Genomic DNA, 15285 nt, shown 5'->3' with positions numbered 1-15285 from the left:
CCCTGTGCCTGCCGCCTGGTCGGCCGCGGCCCCATCGACCGTGTGCGTGGCACTCGGTGAGTCACACCGGGCCGCGCTCGCTGGGCTGGTGAGGCCCACACTTCTCGGGCTGTTGGCCACCCCAGCACTGGATGCACGCAGCGGGCTCAAATCGCCCTAGGATCGCGTGCCTAGGCTGAGATCGCCCTGGGATCGCGCGCCTTCACCAGATCCTACGCCGCCGTTGCTGCTAGGATCATCCTGGGATCCCGTGGCTGTTTTGTCCACACCCGCTGACATAAAATGACGCCCCAAATATGCACATTCATCATCAAAATTAATATTTTCTTTGTCCATGGAACTAGTCATATGATCAACACTATGTAACTCGCTCCCGTGATCTGTACTAGGCAAGTAGTCAGAAAGAAGTGCAATTTCTACACGAAGAAGAGCTCCGGCATTTGGATGAAGCTTGGCAAAAGGAAATATTGTCTCATAAAAAACAACATCACGAGAAATATAAATGCGTCCAGTAGAAACCTCAAGACATTTGTACCCTTTGTGAAGATTATTATATCCAAGGAAAACACATTGGGTAGAACGAAACTCGAGTTTGTGTCGATTATATGGACGAAGATTGGGGTAGCAAGCACACCCAAAGATTTTTAGATAATTATAATCTATTTTTTGATGAAACAATTTTTCCAAAGGAGTAATATTGCCAGTTACTTTGCTAGGAAGACGGTTAATAAGATATGTGGCAGCAATAAAAGCTTGACCACAATATTTTAGCGGCATGGATGCATGAGCCAAAAGAGATAGGCCTACTTCAACGATATGACGATGTTTACGCTCGGCGGAGCCATTTTATTGATGAGCGTGAGGGCAAGAGACATGATGAGCAATGCCAATGCTTCGAAAGAAAGAGTTGGGTTTTTCATACTCCCCTCCCTAGTCACTTTGGACTGTAATGATCTTCCTGTTAAACTATCGTTCAACAAGTTTTTGAAATTCTTGAAAAATAGAGAGAACTTCAGATTTGAATTTGAGCAAATATATCCAAGTAAATTTGCTATAGTCATCAATAAAACTAACATAATATTTTTTTTCTTCCAAAAGAATCTCTTGCATGATCCCATACATCACTAAAGATAAGTTCCAACGGAGCATGAGAAACACTATTTGACCTAGGATAGGGAAGTTGGTGACTTTTTGCACATTGACAAGCATCACAAACAGACTCAACATCTTGACTAGATGACAATGGAAGATTGTCTTTATTCACTACTTGTTCAACTATGACCGAAGAAGGATGTCCTAATCTTTGATGCCACCTTACCAAGGAAGGCTTGATGACGGAGAAGACTTGATGACGACGACGCTTTCGACTAAATGCTCCAGATGTAATGGGATACAAGCCTCCAATGCATCTATCGTGGTGAATGAGCTCCCTCGTGGCCCGATCCTTTATAAAAAATACTTGGGATGAGTTTCAAAGAAGACATTATTATCGGCAGAAAGACGCGACATAGATGCAAGGTTTTTGTCGGCTTGTGGAACATGAAGGACATCTTTTAGCACAAGATCGCGTTTTAAAGTAGGGGAATTAATAGATGCTTGACCAATATGACAAATATCCATACCTCCACCGCTTGCGGTATGAATCTGATACCATGTAAAATAGTTTGGGAAGCGTTAAACCCTTTTCTCGGGCCGCATTGTATATATATGGAAGGTGCCGTGGCTTACAAGTTGAAGATCAATCGTACAGAGTTGTAACATGAGGAAGAGGAAACAGAAGAAGAGATAGAAAAGGATTACAAGTTAAAGACTAGTCCTATCCCTATACAATTGTTCTAACACCTGGAGGCCAAGCAGTGACCCGTTGAGCAGGCCCTCGAAGGGCATCGCCTCCGCCTCTGTCTTGTACACGACGTGCAGCGCGGAAGCCGCCTCGGTGAGCTGTTGCACCCGGCCGTGGCCGGCGGCTTTGGTAGTGTTGCGGCCAAGGAACCCGACCTCCTTGTCCGACCTCCGGACGGCCTCGTCTCCTTGCACCACCACGTCCCCGATGGCGTTGCCGGTGATGTGCCAAACGACGCTCTCCACCTTGGAGATGCCCTCGATTGGATGCAGGAGGCTCTGGCTGCTCTATGGCGATGTGCGGCCGGCCGAGGAGGGAGCAACGGTGAGGCGGCGGCGAGCTTAGTGGCGGTGGAGGCGCGGAATAGAAGCGGTTGGGGCTGAACTTTCACTCTCGTCAAGGATAGAGGGCCTTGTAAAAGAAGGGAGAAATCCTGGATATATGACGGATGGGGACGAAATATGCAACTGTTACAGGACTTGGTCGGGACAATTTTTTATCTTTTTTTAGGGGGATAATTTTTTATCCTGGTCATGTAAAACGGCGGTTATTTTGCAGAAAGATGCGATTTACAAGATGTGCTAGAGATGGTGCGAATCCCCTTTGTGTTCTTTTGTTTTCGAGGTAAATACACCCGAAGTCATAGAACTTGCACGCGATGATCAGTTTGGTGCATAAACTTGTAAAATACATGTTTCCGGTCATCAAACTTGTACAAACGTTCATATACGATCACATTTCATGTACACGGACGTATCCATGGGCTATGTGGCATTCCAGTGTGTCCAGGGCCCATTGTCATCCGCTGTAGCATGTAGATCTGCAGAGAAGCCTTTGGCTTTTTTTATTTTCGTATTAAGCCCCTAAAAATAAAATGAAAAAACAAGCAATGTGGGGTCTTGAAGCTGCAACGTGCCCTAGTAGTCACACGTGGACAACCACCAGACTACTGATCATTCATGTCTATGTAGCATGACTAATTTCTGTATCATATAAACATTGACTGAAAATAATTTTTACAAGAAATGTAACATGGAAAAAATGAGCACCGTGGCTCAACCATGTGACCTTGTGCTCAAGGTTAACTAACATTACCACTGACAACACAACACGTCCAGATATAAGAAAACAATTTATATTCTTGTGTTTGTGACATTCAAAAAATATTTATGTGTTACAAAAAAGGTACGCGGCATTTTAAAAAGTTTCAAAAACTTGTATTTGGAAAAATGTTAATCAACACAACACGTCCATATTAACATTTTTTCAAATACAAGTTTTGAAACTTATGTGTATTGAAACATATACTCCATGTGATACATATATCTTTTGATGTTTTAAATACTCCAGTATACATCTATGTTTTGATACACATATATTTTAAATACTCCAGTATACATCTATGTTTGGAGTATTTAAAAAATATATGCTTAATACTTTTTAAGTGTATGATTGGCATTTTTTTCAAATACAAGTTTTGAAAAGTCTTGAAACTTATTTCAACTATGTTTTTAACATTTTCGGATGGTACGAAACATTTTAAAGCTACACAAACTGTTTTATACATTGTATAGGCATTTAAAAAATGTCATGACCAGTTTTTTTGGAATGCATGAACATTTTAAAATGCAACGTATCATTTTTAATTACACAAATGTGGTTTACAATGTTTATTTTTTTTAAATGTCACACGCCTTTTTTTGTAACACATAAACATTTATTAAATATCACAAACACAATAATATAATTTTTTTTCTTACATAGAACAAGAAGGAATAACAACATGAAAAATATTTATCCCATTTGATATGTTGTATTGTCGAAGCCCGGTGGTAATCTTAGTTAACGTTGACCACGAGGTCACATAGTCGAGCCATGGTGCTCCCTTTTTTGGGGTTACATTTCTTGCAAAATTGATTTTTCGGCCGTGTTATATGATATAAAAACTATTCGTGCTATGTAGACATGAATGGTCATGGTTTGGTGGTTGTTAACCCAAGCCTAGTAAGGGGCATGTCCCTAGTTTCTAACCGAATCATCCCTTATTTTTCCATTTTATTTTAGGGGCTTTACACGTAAATAAAAATTATTTTATTTTAGGGGCTTAATAAGTTAAAAAATAGGTGCATAATACGTAAATAAAGAAAAAGCCTACAGATCTACCATGCGTGGTGGGCTTACAATGGGCCCTGGCCATGCTGGCATGCCACATAGGCCATAGATACATCTGCGTACATGAAATGTGACCGTATATAAACGTTTGTGCAAGTTTGATGACCAGAAACACGTATTTTACAACTTTGTGCACCAAACTGACCGTCACGTGCAAGTTCTATGACTCCTAGTATATTTACCTCTTTTTTTTCCTTGAATGCAAATCCCCTTTGCGTTCGGTTGTTTACTGTTGCGTCCACGACGATAGGCAGGCTTCCCCTCGTGGCGGCGGCGCAGAAGCCGTGCGTCTGTTTGGTGCGGCCGTGAGAGAAGGGACGGAATCCGCCGCCGTCCGGTCCGTAATCCGTGGCGATAAAACCCAATCCCCCGCTGCCCCGGTATCAATCGCGGCAGCATGGAGTCGGGAGCCAGATCAGAAGTAAGGCCAGACGAGGAAGGGCCGGCCCCGGCGGGAAGCAGCAGCGGCGGCAGCAAAGTGTACCACGAGAGGCAAAGGATGCAGTTCTGCCTCCTCCACGCCCTCAACAACCTTATGCAGGTGACCCTTCTCCTCTCCTCTCTTGCTTAGTTGCGCTACTGTGTTCTTGTCTTGGTTCTCGAGTAGCTGCACTTGAGAACTTTGCGTAATCCTAAGTTTAGTAATTGAGTCCAATCAATTAGATTCTATCTCTCGTGCTTTCTTGTTCGCCTGATTATTCCCATCAAAGGACATCGGCAGTCAGTCAGCACCCGCATCTGCGAACTAAGTAGTCAAATTACTCGGCATGAAACTACAGATTGTTGTAGTGGCGGAGCGTTGTGCCCTTGGTGGGCATTTTTTTTTACTGTGTGATTGTTTCCAACTTGTCACAACTTAGGCTGTGGTGAAATATCAGGGCATATTGAGAGTATGTACAGATCTTCCTTCTCGGTAGAAAGAGACAGCAATTGAGGTCACTGTATCGACTATTGGCCCATTGAGTGGGCACTGTTCGTCATTAGTTATGTCGACAAGTTTATGGGTGGGTGTGGTTCACCCGTTTTGCAGCCCTCTGTCCACCGAATACAATGAAGGCTTTGCCAGTTGTGCGCGTGAATCATGAATTGGTAGCTGATAGGGATAGAAACAAATCTTTTGGTCTTTGTCAAGTTTCATAATGACGTTTCAAATTGACGTTGACATGAATTTGGGGAACCAGGCAGTGCACGCTTGCAGCCGTGTGAGTGCAAGAGGCCAAGATCGCACGCTTAAGCTGCTATCTGATTGGCTTTCATTTCTTATCATCTAATCAGTAGGAAAAAATATCACAATAATTTAATCCTCGGAGAGGTAACTGGTTGGCACTTTCACTCATCAACATATATACAGGTGGCATGATCTTACCATGCACTTCATAGTCGGTCTCTTTGCTCTGACGCCACCTCATTTAATCCGGGCTTACCATGATTATGTTTTGTGTGGTTCAGGAAAAAGAATCGTTCACCCGAGCTGAGCTGGATGGGATTGCTGAAAATCTTGTTCTTACTGATCCAAACAAGGAGAAATGGACTCCTCTATCGCTGATTTGGAAGCCCCACCACAATGCATTAACAGGGAACTATGATGTAAATGTTCTTATCGCGGCAGTAGAATCTAGAAAGAAGAAGGTAGTTTGGCATGATCATCGGAAGGGAGCATCTTCGATTGATCTGGATGCCGAAGCGCTGGTAGGTCTGATGATCAATGTACCCGTGAGGAGGTTGAGGGGTCTGTGGACCGGGAGGCATTGGGTGGCAATTCGAAGCATTGATGGCATCTGGTTTAATTTGGACAGCGATCTTCCGTCGGCCAAGCAGTTTCAGTGCAAAGAAAAACTAATTGCGTTCCTGGACAGCGTTCTCAGTCAAGGCGGAGAACTGATGATCGTGCTCCAAGACGAATGATTGCACTGCTTAAGATCTCAAAGGCTACAACAATTGGCTTCTCCTCTGTGATTTATCCGTTGCCCATATTTCCGAATTGGCAATGAGATCACCTGCGTCTGCAATAGCAGCTTCTCTGAAACTCTCTGATCTTTGTGAGAATCATGGTGTGCCTGTAGGAGTTCGGATACATGGAATGATAGAAGTTTTCAGTTTTCTGAGATTGTGTATGCAGAGCTTAGGAAAGGAGAATCTGTTGCGGCAGTGTATATGCCTTTTTTTTGTAACTGAAGTGTATATGCTCTGTGGAAAACTATTTTGTGAGCATTGCTTTGACGTGTACATTACATCTTGAACCATTTGGTGTGAGTTTTTTTTTTAGTTTCTTGTGTGTTTCTCCTGTTGGTCGTGTACTGTTAAAATGATCGACAGTGGTAGAGCTGCTGTTTAAGCCTATTAGCACCTCTTCTAGTTGGAACTGGGAAGCAAGGCCGGTAGTTTTGAAATCTATAACTTGAAATCGAATGGGTTAATGCATTGGGAGTTTAGAGGGCCCTTGCAACAACCTTGTTGAACTGCAAAAGCGTCTTATATTTAAGAACAGAGGTACTAATTAGTAGAAACAGATTGATGCATTGGGAGTTTAGAGGGCCCTTGCATCAACCTTATTGAACTGCAAAAACGTCTTATATTTAAGAACAGAGGTACTAATAAGTAGAAACAGATTGATGCATTGGGAGTTTAGAGGGCCCTTGCATCAACCTTATTGAACTGCAAAAACGTCTTAAATTTAGAAACAGAGGTAGTAATTAGTAGAAACAGACTAGCAGTAGGACTGAAATGGCCAAATTTCAAAGAACTTTGTAATGTACAGGAACTGCATACAAGCGGCCGGTCAATCATCCGTAACTGTGGACATATGAGTGCAGCAAGCCACACAAGCTCGCAAGCTGCTGCTGAGTACAATGTACAAATCCTTCGGTTATGTATAACAGTAGACAGGGCAGCAAACGGAATGCCTGGCTGGATAAACGCCGCCTACCCCGTTCTGCCCGTCTTCTTCTGCCAGTACAACGTCGCGGTGCTGTAGTGCTCGTTGCGTATCGTCTTTGAGGCCGTTCTCCAGTCGCAGTTCTCCATCTCCTCCCTGGCAGCCCTTCCGACCGACTCCCTGAGGTCCTTCGACGAGAGGAGCTGCTCGATCTTCCTCACGCACTCGTCCAGATCCCCGGGTGTGAAGAGGAAGCTGGTCTTGCCCTCCTTGTCCTTGGGTATTATATCAGGTATGCCTCCGGCGCGAGCAGCGACAACCGGGACTCCAGAAGCCATGGACTCCAGCACTACTTGTCCAAGGGTCTCAGACTCTGAAGGCATTGCAAATACGTCCCCACTGGCGTACGCTTGCGAGAGCTCCTCCCCTTGGAGCATTCCGGTGAAAACTGCAGGCATGCCTGTGAACATTTTTTCCAGCTCAGCCCTGCCAAGACAAAACAGATGGTGTAAACGTCCCCAGAATTGAAGAGGAAACCAAACGGGGTCAAACAGATGGCCGAGCACAACAAGTTGGTTATCACTTGCTCAGTGCTCATTGCAAATAAAGCATACCATGTTCTCATTTGGTATTTAAGCATTGTTATTGTTTGAGGACATGTGGTACATTTAGTTACTGGCTGCATTATCTTACTTGCTTAGTCCAGAAGTATCTTGTTCAGTACTACCCTGAGTTTCTAATACTGAAGAAACAAACCCTCAGGCGAAACCATGTATACAATTAACTCAAAGAAACAGAAAAGGAATACTAATCCGCAACTTGTGAGAAGGCCATCTTCTCACAAGTCAGTCAGCAGTGAAGATATGCTTGGCCACTTGAGACTTGGCACGTATATGGCATACGTTCATCAGCAAGTAAGCTAACACAGCCAATATTTTTAACAAATATATGGTTTGTGAATTAGCATATACTCCCTCCGCCCCAAAAGTTGTACTAAATCACCGACACTTATTTTGGGACGGAGGAAGTACAACTTTGTACTAAATCAGCGACAGTTATTTTGGGATGGGGGGAGTACGTTGGAAGGGTGAAAAGATAAGAATAAAGTTCTCCAGATTATGTTCTTTCAATACCGGGTAGTTGCTGATGAACGTAAGCACATATGTCATCAGGTTTGTGTCTTACTAAAAACAGCAAATAGTTAACAGTTGGACAAATGACTCACCTGTATGGTCCATCTCCAACAAAAGCAATTCTTACTCCGGGGAGCTTTTCCATAACTCTGTATTAACAATTCAAATAAGTAAAGCACTAACAATACAGAAAAATGACACTCGTGTAGCAAACACATACTCTACAGATAGGAAAGGTTTGCTAACATGTAGTGTTCACTTTGTTACAAAAAGATCAAGATAGCAGAAGTAATATCCTGAGCACGCTTGAAGCTAAAATGCTACATAGGGACAGCTGATAAAGTTGATCATACAACAACAACAACAACAACAACAAAGCCTTTAGTCCCAAGCAAGTTGGGGTAGGCTAGAGGTGAAACCCATAAGATCTCGCAACCAACTCATGGCTCTGGCACATGGATAGCAAGCTTCCACGCACCCCTGTCCATAGCTAGCTCTTTGTCGATACTCCAATCCTTCAGGTCTCTCTTAACGGACTCCTCCCATGTCAAAATCGGTCGACCCCGCCCTCTCTTGACATTCTCCGCACGCTTTAGCCGTCCGCTATGCACTGGAGCTTCTGGAGGCCTGCGCTGAATATGCCCAAACCATCTCAAACGATGTTGGACAAGCTTCTCCTCAATTGGTGCTACCCCAACTCTATCTCGTATATCATCATTCCGGACTCGATCCTTCCTCGTGTGGCCACACATCCATCTCAACATACGCATCTCCGCCACACCTAACTGTTGAACATGTCGCCTTTTAGTCGGCCAACACTCCGCGCCATACAACATTGCGGGTCGAACCGCCGTCCTGTAGAACCTGCCTTTTAGCTTTTGTGGCACTCTCTTGTCACAGAGAATGCCAGAAGCTTGGCGCCACTTCGTCCATCCGGCTTTGATTCGATGGTTCACATCTTCATCAATACCCCCATCCTCCTGCAACATTGACCCCAAATACCGAAAGGTGTCCTTCCGAGGTACCACCTGGCCATCAAGGCTAACCTCCTCCTCCTCACAGCTAGTAGTACTGAAACCGCACATCATGTACTCGGTTTTAGTTCTATTAAGCCTAAACCCTTTCGATTCCAAGGTTTGTCTCCATAACTCTAACTTCCTATTTACCCCCGTCCGACTATCGTCAACTAGCACCACATCATCCGCAAAGAGCATACACCATGGGATATCTCCTTGTATACCCCTTGTGACCTCATCCATCACCAATGCAAAAAGATAAGGGCTCAAAGCTGACCCCTGATGCAGTCCTATCTTAATCGGGAAGTCATCGGTGTCGACATCACTTGTTCGAACACTTGTCACAACATTATTGTACATGTCCTTGATGAGGGTAATGTACTTTGCTGGGACTTTGTGTTTCTCCAAGGCCCACCACATGACATTCCGCGGTATCTTATCATAGGCCTTCTCCAAGTCAATGAACACCATATGCAAGTCCTTCTTATGCTCCCTATATCTCTCCATAAGTTGTCGTACCAAGAAAATGGCTTCCATGGTCGACCTCCCAGGCATGAAACCAAACTGATTTTTGGTCACGCTTGTCATTCTTATTAAGCGGTGCTCAATGACTCTCTCCCATAGCTTCATTGTATGGCTCATCAGCTTAATTCCACGGTAATTAGTACAACTCTGAACATCCCCCTTGTTCTTGAAGATTGGTACTAATATACTCCGTCTCCATTCTTCTGGCATCTTGTTTGCCTGAAAAATGAGGTTGAAAAGCTTGGTTAGCCATACTATCGCTATGTCCCCGAGACCTTTCCACACCTCAATGAGGATACAATCAGGGCCCATCGCCTTGCCTCCTTTCATCCTTTTTAAGCCTCCTTCACCTCAGACTCCTGGATGCGCCGCACAAAACGCATGCTGGTCTCATCAAAGGAGTCATTCAGTTCAATGGTAGAACTCTCATTCTCCCCATTGAACAGCTTGTCGAAGTACTCCCGCCATCTATGCTTAATCTCTTCGTCCTTCACCAAGAGTTGGCCTGCTCCGTCCTTGATGCATTTGACTTGGCCAATATCCCTCGTCTTCCTCTCCCGGATCTTAGCCATCTTATAGATGTCCCTTTCACCTTCCTTCGTGCCTAACCGTTGGTAGAGGTCCTCATATGCCCGACCCCTTGCTTCACCAACAGCTCGCTTTGCGGCCTTCTTCGCCATCTTGTACTTCTCTATGTTGTCTGCACTCCTATCCAGGTATAGGCGTCTGAAGCAATCTTTCTTCTCTTTAAGCGCCTTCTGGACATCATCATTCCACCACCAGGTATCCTTATCTTCGCTTCTCCTTCCCCTGGACACTCCAAACTCCTTCGAGGCCACCTTACGAATGCAAGTCGCCATCTTCATCCACACATTGTCCGCATCCCCTCCTTCCTCCCAAGGGCCCTCCTTAAATACCCTCTCCTTGAACACCTGAGCTACCTCCCCCTTGAGCTTCCACCACTTCGTTCTAGCGACCTTGGCACGCTTATCCCGCTGGACACGAATCCGAAAGCGGAAGTCAGCAACCACCAGCTTATGCTGGGGTACAACACTCTCCCCAGGTATCACCTTACAGTCTAGGCACGCATGCCTATCTTCTCTTCTCGAGAGGATGAAATCAATCTGGCTAGAGTGTTGGCCACTACTAAAAGTCACCAGATGTGATTCTCTCTTTCTAAAGAGGGTGTTAGCTACAATCATGTTGTAGGCTAGAGCAAAGCTTAAGACATCTTCTCCTTCTTGATTCCTGATGCCATAGCCAAAGCCCCCATGCGCCCCTTCAAAACCTGTGTTAGATGTACCCACGTGGCCATTGAGGTCTCCTCCTATGAAGAGCTTCTCACCAATCGGTACACTCCTAACCATGTCTTCCAAGCCTTCCCAGAACTCCCTCTTGGTGTTCTCATTGTGGCCTACTTGCGGGGCATATGCGCCCGGATGTAGTGGAAAATGAGCAAGGGTCTTCGCATTTGACTCGACGAGTGTGAAGGGTAAGGAAGCTAGCCGAGCCTAGGAGGATTCGCTTAGGTAGCTGGAACGTAGGGTCTCTGACAGGGAAGCTTCGGGAGCTAGTTGATGCAGCAGTGATGAGAGGTGTTGATATCCTTTGCGTCCAAGAAACCAAATGGAGAGGACAGAAGGCGAAGGAGGTGGAGGATACCGGCTTCAAGCTGTGGTACACGGGGACGACTGCAAATAGAAATGGCGTAGGCATCTTGATCAACAAGAGCCTCAAGTATGGAGTGGTAGACGTCAGGAGACGTGGGGACCGGATTATCCTGGTCAAGCTGGTAGCTGAGGACTTGGTTCAAATTGTCTCTATTTCTAATAATGATGGTATATTCTGTGTATGGGAAAAGCTAACCTCTTCAGAAAATCCAAATTCTTTTCACGCCCAAAACGGCCCACGTGAATTATCAATGGTTTTTCTGGTTCACCACCGCTGACAGGAGACGAAAAGAAAAATCAATAAGCATGTGTGTTGTCTTCTTCAACTCTTTCCTTGTTGAATTTGAAGCAACAGGAGATACCTCAACTTGATCCGCATTTCATGCCTCCGAAATTTAGGATGGAAGCTTTCAGAATCAACACCCTTGTTCCAAAGCCGTACTCTGTTTGCTGCAGAGGCAAGTGGGTATGGTTAGGATAGACGAAGGGTTGAAATGTATAAATAGTGATTTGTTTTGATTGTTTAACCTGGTACTACTTTAGCAGTTTCAAAGTCCTCGGCAATAGCTACTGAAGGAACTAGAGTAAGATCTGCAGACCTGTGGAGACATCCTTTGAAACAAAATAAGAATGTCAGCACAAACTAAGTGAGAAAGATCAGTTTTATTTTATTCTCAGCTTCGCACTTTTGTACAGAACATAATAGAAGTGATGACAATGGGCTTACTTATAAGACTCCATGTGGGCCCAAGTAACCAATTTAAATTGTAACCTGGTAAGTACCTGGAAGGCGTTACAAGAAATCAATTCAAAAGTGCTAATCTCTTAACAACACTGAACCAGCTGACACCTAGCAGTGGAAAAGAAACTCACGCTGGAAGATGTGTGTGATAAGACATGACCAATGGAACTGAAATCATCTTTGCGATAGCAAGGGCGCCAAAAACCTGAAATCACGATATGTGGTAATGAGAAACCACAGGGCAAATGGCAATGAATGCATATTGAGTTTTCGACAGTTACCATAACTCCAGGTGAAGTAGCATGGATTATGTCTGGCTTGAACTTTGACACGGCAGAAAATATTCTGGGGCTCAGTGCCAACGAAAGTGGAACATTTTGGTACAATGGACATGGAAAGCTGAAAAGGAGGAGTTTAGGAACCGAAGTACATGCAAAATAAAGAAGTTTTCCACAAACTGAATCCTGACGACATTCCAAATTTAGAAAGTTGGCTAGGAAAAATACTTGAAAATAAATATAACAACCATTTCACAATATATCTAGCAAATGTTGTAGTCAGCATGGCAGTTGATTACAGGAGACTCCTCTGCAAATGTTTCACCATATTTCCTGCGTTTTGTGCTTTCAGCAAAGTAGTTTTTGGAATCGTTTGGTATTTCTGGAGTGGATTGATCGCTGAGGTAGAGGGTGACGATAGTTTGTGTTGGAGGATTACCTCCACGAGCCAATGACCTTTGCTCCATGGAACTCCTCGGGAGCTCCTTTGTGCGTGGTCACGACCAAGACCTGAACCGAATAAGCAGGCGTCAATTCCGAGGTAGGACAACGATCTTGAAAACAGTACAAGTCAACTCAAGGTCAAGCAGCGACAAGGTTGGTAACAAGGATTGGATACCTCATCGCCCATCTCTCGCAGATGCTTGATGAAGTTCTGGAACCGGTTCTTGTAGCCGGAGATGTAGCTGCGACACAGCAACAAGGAAAAATGCATTGACTCGGGAGTTCTCGGTAGATCAAAGACGCGTCAAATTTAACAAATCATGCATCCAGCGACCCAATTGTGCACTGCGGCGCGCAGAGCGTCTCGATCTGATCTGATCCAATCTAGCATACTACTGTAATCCGGCAGCGCCTTGTGCGTCAACACTTGGGTTGGGAGGAGGAGGAGGAGGAGGGAGACTGACGCGAAGGGCGAAGGCTCGACGAAGAGAGCAATGCGATGCGGCCTGGAGCTCCACTCGGCGTCCGCGTCCTCCACCCGCAGGAGCAGCGGCGCCGCCATCTCCGGAGCCTGCCCCATCCTGCTGCTCCGCTGACCCGCACCAGCGCAGCCGACCCCCCAGCTCAGCGCGCCGCCACCGCGCGAGTTATACCCCACCGCCGGGCCGCCGTGGCGTGCACTACTCCTCCCAGCCGTGCCGTGCCCCCTATCCTTCCTCCACGCCCGGCCCCCGCCCCCCGCCTCGCCTTGGCGCCCACGCTGCGAGGCGGCGACGCGTGGAAGCAGCAGCACGCGTGCCGCCGGCGCGACCGGCACCGAGGCGCGAGGCGACGACGACGACGACGTGGTGGACCGGGCAGCGGCCGCGGAGAAAACGGGAGGAATCGGGGCGGGGGAGGTCGTACAACGGACGGGCGGAGACGGGGGGGATGGAATGGAGTGGAATCGAATCGGGTCCCTTCTCCCCCGCGGCGAGGCGTGGTGGACTGACGACCTGGTGGCTTGGCCTGGCTTGGCTTGAGGTGTGTGGCTTTGCTAATCGTAATCGGGGAGAGAATAATTGCCGAGGCCGTCTGAGCCTCTGAGGCATATGCCTTTCCCTGCCGCGCGACAGAGACCGCCGGGTTTTGCTTCGTGCCGTTGCGTTGTGGTCAAACCGGCTAAAAATCTGAAGAAACGTGAAACAAATCAGAGCCGGCTGCCTGCCAGGGCTGGCAGCCAGCACGGGAGGGGAGATGGAATGGGGAATGATTGAGGTTCTCGAGTGCTGACGGGCGACGACAGCGGCCAGGTGCGAACACGGTTGTCCAGCCTTGCTCTGCCCCCCGCTGCCAACGGTCCCCGATGCCTGCACCACATATGCGTCGCGCATTTGTGTTTTTCTTTTTCTTTTTGCGCACTTGTGTTTTTCTATTCTCGTCGTGTCGCATGCAAGCGTAGAACTCTACTAGTCTGAGATGGCCCTGTAGGTGCTTAAACTCCTAGTATGTCTAAAAAAAAGGTGCTCAAATTCCTACTACTTGCCTTGCAAGTCAGCTTCTTCAATGGAGTGCAACGGGGGTGATAAATTCATCGTCGGGCTATCTTGTCCGTCCTCTTGAATCTACCCCGCCGCCCACTATCGTATATAGATAGATGACTAGCAAATATGCCCGCGCGTTCCAATGAAAAACAAAAAATTATGGCTAGCCAAATAAGTATGACTCGATATCCTGATATATGAGCGTACTCTATTTTCACATAGTGGTTCACCATGTTGCCATTTTTTTTCTCACCTTAGCCGATGATGGTCGCGATGTTCACGTGATCACAATGCACTCGACGTTGTAAATCCTAAGGCTATGAGTTTGCCAGTGCATGCCACACTTGTCACTATGTTGCGCAAGGGAACGTTTAAAACTTTTAAAACAAATCTCATTGACCACGAGCTACTCCCAACGCCAAGACATATAAGGACTTTCGAAAGACTAACCAGATCCTAGACATAAAATACTTTTGAATCAGTGAACAGTTTTTCGAAACGACAAACTTTTTTTTAATTTTTGTTTTTCTCAAAAAAATCATGAACATTAGTTTTGTTTACGTTTTTTTGAATGTATGAACCGGTTTCGTATTCATTAACATTTTTTGACTCAACAAACATTTTTTGAATCGGTGAACTTTCTTTTAAATTGGGGAACAAAATTAAAAAAACTATTTATTATTATTATTGTGAACATTTTCTAAAATTTCATGGACATTTTTTTTCAGATTCCCAAATATGTTTTGAATACACGTTCATTTTTTCAAAATCATGAACATGATTTTATTTCCCGACCATTTTTTACAAATTGTGATTTTTTTTATAATTTTGCGAACAGTTTTGCAAAACCACCAATATTTTTTAAATCTGCAAACTTTTAATGATTTTCTAAACATGTTTGAATTCACATATATTTTATGTTTTTTATCAGACTTATTTCTTATTTTTTTTAAACTCGCAACCCTTACAATATTAAAATCCAAAATTAATTTAAAGATGAAAGAAAGAAAATAGAATGAGAAAAGAAAAGACAAAAAAGTAAAATGAAAAAACTCAGGGGAGTG

The 15285-nt window shown here is 45.1% G+C and overlaps 2 protein-coding genes across 2 annotated transcripts; one reads left to right on the top strand and one right to left on the bottom strand.

The window, feature by feature from the left end:
• Positions 1–4235: 4235 nt before the first annotated feature.
• On the top strand, positions 4236–6295 carry LOC119285207 (josephin-like protein). The gene is made up of 2 exons (XM_037564439.1): positions 4236–4556; positions 5465–6295. The coding sequence occupies exons 1-2, from the start codon at positions 4413–4415 to the stop codon at positions 5918–5920; spliced, it is 600 nt and encodes a 199-aa protein (XP_037420336.1). The 5' UTR covers positions 4236–4412; the 3' UTR covers positions 5921–6295.
• A 410-nt stretch (positions 6296–6705) lies between these two features.
• LOC119285206 (sulfoquinovosyl transferase SQD2-like) lies at positions 6706–13744 on the bottom strand. The gene is made up of 11 exons (XM_037564438.1): positions 13163–13744; positions 12874–12940; positions 12694–12764; positions 12258–12375; positions 12108–12181; positions 11962–12017; positions 11763–11846; positions 11597–11684; positions 11431–11508; positions 8116–8172; positions 6706–7376 (listed from the first exon to the last, which is right to left on the bottom strand). Exons 1-11 carry the CDS (start codon positions 13276–13278, stop codon positions 6938–6940), a joined length of 1248 nt encoding a protein of 415 aa, XP_037420335.1. The 5' UTR covers positions 13279–13744; the 3' UTR covers positions 6706–6937.
• Between the last annotated feature and the right edge of the window lie 1541 nt (positions 13745–15285).

This window comes from Triticum dicoccoides, chromosome 4A (genome assembly GCF_002162155.2).
Source record: "Triticum dicoccoides isolate Atlit2015 ecotype Zavitan chromosome 4A, WEW_v2.0, whole genome shotgun sequence".
In the NCBI taxonomy this organism is placed as follows: Eukaryota; Viridiplantae; Streptophyta; class Magnoliopsida; order Poales; family Poaceae; genus Triticum; species Triticum dicoccoides.
This window is presented reverse-complemented; position numbering and strand designations above follow the sequence as displayed.